The sequence below is a fragment of the Sinocyclocheilus grahami genome, unplaced genomic scaffold, assembly GCF_001515645.1.
Source record: "Sinocyclocheilus grahami isolate Dianchi unplaced genomic scaffold, SAMN03320097.WGS_v1.1 scaffold72.1, whole genome shotgun sequence".
NCBI lineage: Eukaryota > Metazoa > Chordata > Actinopteri > Cypriniformes > Cyprinidae > Sinocyclocheilus > Sinocyclocheilus grahami.
Window position 1 is genome coordinate 58,687 of NW_015505251.1, and position 8,682 is coordinate 67,368.

The following is an 8,682-nucleotide window of genomic DNA, read 5'->3' on the forward strand; positions in this document are numbered from 1 at the left end:
TTACTTTTAAATCATAGTTCGTTACTGAGTACGCCCACAATTTGAATTGATATTCAAACCTTTGACGGCACATCAGTAGCCAATAAAGATATCCGATCATAAACGGACCAATAACAGCCCTGATATCTGAACCGGGAAAAGCGGTTCCGTGTGGGATTGCAGGTATTCCGCATAATTTTAATTATTCCCGTGCAAATGTGGCGAGCGCTTTATTGTAACATGAGAACACAGTCATGTGCCATAATCACAGAAAACTGGATGCGAGCTCTCAAATAGGCCTAACTTGTACAAATGAGCTGCCCGTTCTCTCACTCCAATATTGCTTGTGCGCACTGTGTGCAATCGCGATCTCTCGGTGCTTTTAAAGTAGAAATTATTTCTCTTTGCTCCTGGATTAAACCTTGTTAAAAGTTATCAACCATTTAGAATAGATCCACGCCTGACCGATTAAAATCCTACTGGAAATTGTATTGGATGTAAGTGAAATGCACCAGAAAGTCTTTCAACAATAAAAGATGGAACTTTAATTTCTTTACCATGTAAATTTATGCTAGAAATGTTTTGGAATGGGATATTTGTCTGATTTGTACATATAAATATCCTAGTCTATCTAACTGCATCACTACATTGTGTACAGTCATTACAGGTCAAAGCCATCCGATGTTTTATTTATCTAAATAAATAGGCCTAACATAATGTATATGGCTCTTAAATCACTGCTTATAAAAATTAAGTGTTGTCATGTTTTGAACACTTCAAACAGAATTGAGGTCATTTGTTTTATAATTTTATTACTGACTGTGCACTTGTCTTTTTTTGTAAATTCAATTCAGGTTGAAATCAAGCTTCCTTGTGCTGTAAGCTTTTGCAACAAAGTTACCCTATTTTAAAGACACAAATACACAGAATGAGCAAATGTTTAAGATTTAAATTTTTGTAATGTTAATTGATCAATATTTATATGTATGTAAATAAAAGCCTATATTAAAATCTGTTCATCATATAAACTTTTTAGAAGACTTGGATTAAACCAATTTCAAAGCTTGAAATAATGATGGCAGTATACAGTATGTGGTAGTTTTGCCAGCTAGTCGTCATGAAATCAAAAATGACCCTACTTACTTTTTTAGTGCACATTACTAGTCTTCTGGTGAACAATTGAACCATGCAAGTCAATACACAGACAAAAATTGTCTGCCGTCGCTTCCGCTCTGGAATGGCATTCTCGCTCTGATGAAACTGACGGCTTGGGGAGTATCCTCTTGTTATGTTATGATGACGTAAGGACTGCTGTTTCCGGGTCCATGCCTCTACTTATTTCACTTGAGAATACTATACGCACGATTGAATTAATATTACATATTTAAGCTAAGCATTTAAAAATTTGCTGTGCACACTACAGTGTCCGTGCTCACAGTGTCTCAGACACGAATATTTTAGCTGAATCTGAGCAAGAGGTGGAGAGGAGGTGCACCACAATAAAACCCCGCCCCCTTAATTCAACATTCTGTTTCACTCGGATATAGATCACAACACTGAAGTCAGTTGCAACTTCCAGTTCACGTGTACTTTGATACTGATATTTTTCAAGGTATTGAAGTTAGAAATTCCTGTATCATATGACCACTAATTCATGTACTTTGTCGATAAGATAAAAGTGGGTTTTGTTCAAATTAGCTATTATCCACATAAATCTTTGATATGAATATTTTTTGGTAATTCATTAAATATCGGCGGCTAAAATGTAACTAGTAACTAGTACTCTGAGTAGTTTTTGAGAGGAGTACTTTGTACTTTTACTTAATTACTGATTTGACACCAGTACTTTTACTTGTAATTGAGTATTATTTCAGCAATGTAACAGTACTTGTACTTAAGTACAAATTTTCAGTACTCTTTCCACCACTGGGTATAATAGACTTCCATGGCAGATACAGTATCCTTGAATAAAAATGGGACAGCAGCACTCTTGGCAGGGTTAGATCTTGCTTTCCTTCTGCTCTCTGTCTGTAATAAATGACAGCTGGTCTTTCCTTTAACTATTGACAGTGTGCCAGATCATGTCCAAGGGGGTTGTGGCGGTCCTGGGCCCCTCTGCCAGCCCGGCATCCAACTCCATCATCAGTAATATCTGCGGTGAGAAAGAGGTGAGTGCTGGCATTGGCTCTCTTTTGTCATCAGCGCAACATACCAAAGCCCAGATCATATTAACAAGTAATCATTCATATCATTACCATAATGACCGGTGTGGTCAGTGACACGCCCTAAAAATGATCCCTAACCACAGCTGATGAACACGACAACCAAATGGCGGGTGTTAAGCCGTGACTACAATGTGCAGCTGTAATTAATAAATACATAAATGATTATTGACACTTTCCTTTAACTATTGACAGTGTGCCAGATCATGTCCAAGGGGGTTGTGGCGGTCCTGGGCCCCTCTGCCAGCCCGGCATCCAACTCCATCATCAGTAATATCTGCGGTGAGAAAGAGGTGAGTGCTGGCATTGGCTCTCTTTTGTCATCAGCGCAACATACCAAAGCCCAGATCATATTAACAAGTAATCATTCATATCATTACCATAATGACCGGTGTGGTCAGTGACACGCTCTAAAAATGATCCCTAACCACAGCTGATGAACACGACAACCAAATGGCGGGTGTTAAGCCGTGACTACAATGTGCAGCTGTAATTAATAAATACATAAATGATTATTGACATATTATTATTATTGATCATGCTCAGTAATCCCACTGTTCTGTAGTCAAACTTTCCTATAAGCATTTGTTCTGCCGCTGGCAAACATGAAGACACAAGCGAACAGACTAAGTAAATTACTAAGGGAAGAATTAAATAACGCGGATTAACAGAGAATTTATATTGATTAATTGTCGCCGTGATGCAGACTGAATTGTTTGGAGCAGTTTCTCGCTCCGTCAGACAGTAAAGGGAAACTTTCAAACACAGAGAACAAAAAGAGAGCTGGATGAAGTTAAATATTTGCATTCAATCGCTTGAAACCAACTGCCAGTTTATCCTGTCTTAATTCCAGTTGTCCTATGTAAATGCTTTAATGTTTTTTAATGGATTTCTAGCTGACATTATGTCATCACAAGCCGAGTCGCCAATTCTAAACAGTCTAGCATTGGAGCTGATGCGATATTATATGTGGATTTTCTTCCAAAGCAGCAGTCAGAGGAGTATATTACTATCACACAGGTAATGAATAATGCAGCTTGAAACAAGTTTACTGTGCGTACTCAACTGTCTAAGCATCACTACTTAATGTCTTCATAATTCATAATCAGTGGCAACTCGCCTTCCAAAATGAGCAACGTGTATAAATATTCATAGTCACATATTGTAAATGACTGCTTAGGCCATAGATGAGGCCTTGTGTAATGAAAGTTTAAACGTTTACATCAGCTATAATACACCTTGATGAATATTTATAATGCTGACATTTTATTTGTTTTTCAGGAGCTGTTATTTGTCTTTGCAGTAGGTCAGGGTTTGGTTAGCGCTGCGGAGGTTGTTAGTTGCTTTGGGATGATGAAATGGGGGGGGGGGTCAGATGCTCTCTGTCCTCTGTCTATGAGGAAAGGTCATTGTGCTCCTGTTATTGTATTTTAAAAAATGGTTTGTCTATCGCTAATGGTCTAAAGGGAGGGAGGGGTCATTGTGTTTATAGTGGTGTGTGTGTCTGTGTGTGTGTGTGTGTGTGAGAGACAGAGAGAGTACAAAACAGGAAGGAGTTTGTAGTTTAGCAAGAAGCCTCTGATTTTTCAGGATGTTTGAAGGGATAATTTCATATTTGAGTGAAACCAGGCTTACCGGGTCTCTGTGACTGATACAGTATGTTAAAGTATGGAATAAAAATTCAACCTGCTGCAACAGTTTTGCACAGTTCTACAAGAAAACCACTTTGCAACCCCAAATGAATCTACATATCCCCCAAAATCAGAAAGTTTATTTTAAATAAAACTAGGAGTATTAAGATGAAATTATCATTACTTTAATGCATGTAGATTTTTAAAATTATTTGTATTTATATATGTATGTATTTATTTATTTACAGTTTGTGATTAATCTAATAGTTTGTAGACTGGCCATAATTCAGTTATTTTATTTTTTACTGAATTATGGTAAAAATTACAGTACTACAATTATGTTTTATTTAAAATAGCACAAAAAAATTCTAAGCAAAATTATTATTATTGAATTGTATTTCATTTTTATTATTGCAATTTTATTTATTATTTATTATTATATATCCATAGTTTGATATTATTATTATTATTATTATTATTGTGTGGATAAGGAATGTACTAAATTGCCAGATCACAATTCAAATTTCATTGTCCTAAAATAGATTTCATATGTTCTGTTAGCAAAATATAACTTATTTATTTTATTATAATGTAAATTGTATTAAATATATTTTTTTTAGAGGCAGAATATTAAACAGATATGTTTTTGACAGGGTTTATGACATTCACCCATTTCTGTGTACAAATTTAATTTACTTCTGTATGCATACAAATGCAGAACATATTAATTTCCCTCAGTGTCTGCATTCATGCTTGTGTGTGTGGGTGTGTTGGCGCTGGTTAGATTGTAGGCATGTTTGTAATATGTGGGAGGTCTATATCGTTCAGACTGTATAATTCGTATTTCTGTACACAGCTGTTCTGAGACTGGCAGTTCGGCCTGAAGATAGAAGTGAGTACAAGATGAACCTCTACGTTTTTTGTTTTTTTTATCACGGGTGCTCAAGATGCTCCTGCACTCATGTAATGCAATGATGGAGTTTCCCATCAGGCCTAGAAAGAAAAGACAAATTTGCTGTGAGGGTCTAAATGTCTGGAGTGTGGGTTTTGCCTTCTCTCATTATTCCTGATAAATGTACGTTCACAGCATACTACCACTTTCCCTTTTCACACGACTTATTTTATACTACAAGAAGTGACAGCTCTTGTAAAAGTAGAAAACGTAAACAGTCGAAGTAATTTTGCTTCTTGTAAGTCAAGTACAGGAACCTTTTTGGCAAAAAATAGTTATTGTTGTTGACAGTAGAATATATGTATAGCTAGCAAATTACATTGTTATTCAAGTCAGTCACTTGAGAAAAACATATACTTGTAGGACAAAAAAGGTGAGCAGAAAAGAGGTTTTCCTCTAATTTCTCATAAATATGAATGTTGTGTTTGTAGTACAGAGGGTGGCAGATGAGAGAGGCAGGAGCCTTTGAGAGCTTCAGGAGCCACTACAGTAGAGCGGCACGGCTGCGCTTAAGGCTGAGGCCTTTGAACCTGAATGACACACGGGTTCAGGAGAGGAAAAAGATATGGGAACTAGGTGAGGGAGAAAGGCTAGACCTGAAACCCAAGAGGACAACAGACAGAACCTCCTGTGGAGCCTGAGACCTCTGCTGAATACATTCATACAGAAAATTTGTATTCATGTGTTGATATTCAAATCATAGTTTTGCCCCTTAAGGGCACTCTGCCACGGCGGTGATGCTGATTTTTATTTATTATTATTTTTGTAGCATTTTTGTACATTTTCATAAATAGGTGTGTTTTGTGCATTTGCTTTTGCATCTCTTGAATGTGAAATACAGTGGGGCTGGAAGTGTGATGCCATGTTGAATATCTAAGATTTAAAAACTAGTTTAAACCTCAAAATAAACAAAGGTTTTGTATTTGGACAAATTTAAAACAAGAATGTTGTGTTATGTGATGATACATAAAATAATGTTTTTTTTTGTTTGTTTTTTGAGTAAATGTTGCGTTACTTAAAAGAATGATTAGTATTTTTACAAATGTAAATCAAACGTTTTACTGGGTTATTATAGTTAAAGAAGATCTGTAAAGTTGCAAAGACTAAAGTCTTAAATCCAAAGAGATATTCTTTATAAAAGTTAAGAGTCAACCACGCCTACCTAAAACGGCTCGTTCTAACATGCCCCCACATGTCTACGTCACAATGTGGGAAGATTTGCATAACGCTGCCCAAATGTTCACACAAAAAAAGAAGGCGTAACTTTTATTCTCGCTGTAGTATTGTTGTTGCCACCGCTGCCATGTTGTGTGTTTCGTTGTGAAAGCGAAACTACTTTGTTTGGCCTTCCAAAAGAGGACGATATCCGCTTCGTCATGCCTGGAGCTGATCCGTGCTGGTCGCTGAGGGAATACATCAACTTCGCACTGTGAATCGCCGGATCGGCTTTCACCGTGGACGAAGTGGAGTCCAGCCCGGGGTCGTCACATGTGGTTGCCACAAGCCCGCCATGTGTGACGCTGTGTGTTTCGTTGTGAAAGACTGCTTTGTTTGGCCTTCCAAAGAGGACACAACTAGAAATCAGTGGTTAAGTTGTATTTACAACACTGTTCCAGAACAGTACAATCCAAATATTCAGATGTGTGCTGCGCATTTTGCGGAGGATGAGGACTGTTTCCTGTGAGAGTAGCCTACAATGCTGGTGTCTGTTTCTATAAAGTGGGGCAGTTCCAACTTTGCAAGGACAGTCTGGCGCTTCTGACTCGCAGCCTGTAAGCACGTTTTTTATATTTAAAGAATTTGCCACTGACGATTCAAACGTGAGTTTTGAGCAGTGTAGAGTAGCACTTATTGTTTGTCGTTTCTCCAGACATGGTTTTATTTTTATGCGGTGCGATACGCCACACGTAAAAAGACAGTATAAGTCATTATAATCAGTAATTATGTCCCCACTGCGCTCTGTTCCCACGGCTCTCGGCCCCGCCCCTCTCGTCACGGTACATAAAGGAAAATAATGTGTTTTTTTAACCTTAAACCGCATAAGCACATTGCATTACACCAAATACACAACATAATATATATATATCAATATCATATGACCCCTGTAACTAAAACTAAAACAAACAGAAAATTTAAAACGTTACTTGAAATTTATTTCAGCTGCAAAGGCAACATTTCTCATTTTAATTTAAAGTTGATGTAATAAAAAAAAAAATATATATATATATATATATATATAGACAAAAAAATACTAAAAATGACAAACAAAAACATTAAAAGTAAACTGCAAACGGAAAATATAAAAATAAAAGCTGATTCAAAATATTCATAAAAACTATAATAGTATCTCAGTGATACTAAAATAACACTAACATTGTTTTGTAACAGATTTTTGTATTTTTGCTAATTTATAAGAAATATTGTTATGTTACTTAAAAGAATGTTTTGTATTTTTACTCATTTAAATCAAACATTGTTATTTAACAGAATGTTTGTGCATTTTTGTAAATTTTAAATCAAATGTTGTTACTTAAACTTTTTGTGTATTTTTTCCAATTTATAAAAAATATTATATTATTTAAAATAATGTTTTGTATTTTTTGCAAATTCAATCAAATGTTGCTACCTAACAGAATGTTTTTCTAATTTTATCAGTTCAAAACAAATGTCATGTTGTCATGTTACATTACTTGCATAACAAAATGTTTATGTATTTGCACAATTTTTAAACAACAAACATCATGTTACATTACGTTAATTTTTGTTAATTTAACTTTTCAATCAGATTGTTATGCTGCTAATAGAATTTCTAATACAGTTTGATAACACTAGTTTAGGGACCAATTCTCACTAGCTTGTTAGCATGCATATTACTAGCATACTGGCTGCTTATTAGTACTTATAAAGCACTTATTAAAGGGGTCATATGATGCTGCTAAAAAGAACAATATTTGGTGTATTTGGTGTAATGAAATGTGTTTATGCGGTTTAAGGTTAAAAAAACACATTATTTTCCACATACTGTACATTATTGTTTCTCCTCTATGCCCCGCCTTTCTGAAACGCGTCGATTTTTACAAAGCTCATCGGTCTGATAAGCGAGGTGTGCTCTGATTGGCCAGCTATCCAGAGCATTGTGATTAGCCGAATACCTCAAGCGTGTGACGGAAAGGTTACGCCCCTTACCATATTACGCCCTGTCTGGCCGGAGCGATGAGACATAAACTTTAAAACCCATTATAAACTAGGCATTTGTTGCATCCAGTGGGGACATAATTATGGATTATAATGACTTATACTGTCTTTTTACGCGTTGCGTTGCATCACGCTGCGTAAACATAAAACCATGTCTGCATTTGTAATCAGAGAAATGACAAACAACAAGTGCTACTCTACACTGCTCAAAACTCGCGTTTGAATCGTCAGTGGCACATCTTTTTAAATATAAAAAACTTACTTACAGTCTATGAGTCAGAACAGCCAGCATTGTAGTCTACTCTACCAGGATCAGGAAACAGTCCTCCATAAAATGCACTGGACACATCTGAATATTTGGGTTGAACTGTTCTGGAACAATGTTGTAAATACAACTTAACCACTGATTTCTAGTCGTGTCCTCTTTTGGAAGGCCAAACAAAGCAGTTTCGCTTTCACAACGAAACAGCGTCACACACCGTGGGCTTGAGTGAGCGGAGGCCGGAGTCCTAGAGTGAGCCGCGGCCTAAAGTGAGCAGAGGCGGGTGGCCGATGAATTCGACGAAGGAGCGTCCAGCGGGCTTGCGGCAACCACATGTGACGCCCCCGGGCTGGACTCCCATGTGGCGATCCACAGCGCGAAGTTGATGTATTTTCTCAGCGACCAGCACAGATCAGCTCCAGGCATGACGAAGCAGATATC

At 36.8% G+C, this 8,682-nt stretch overlaps 1 protein-coding gene across 1 annotated transcript in view; it reads left to right on the forward strand.

Moving 5' to 3' along the window:
- LOC107585599 (glutamate receptor ionotropic, kainate 4-like) overlaps window positions 1-8,682 on the forward strand; it is a gene marked incomplete at its 5' end in the record, with an annotated part of 199,736 nt that overhangs the window by 54,906 nt on the left and 136,148 nt on the right. The window contains 2 exons of the mRNA XM_016272688.1: window positions 2,050-2,147; window positions 2,405-2,494. Coding sequence (XP_016128174.1) covers window positions 2,050-2,147; window positions 2,405-2,494 — 188 coding nt within the window. The remainder of the gene's footprint in view (window positions 1-2,049; window positions 2,148-2,404; window positions 2,495-8,682) is intronic.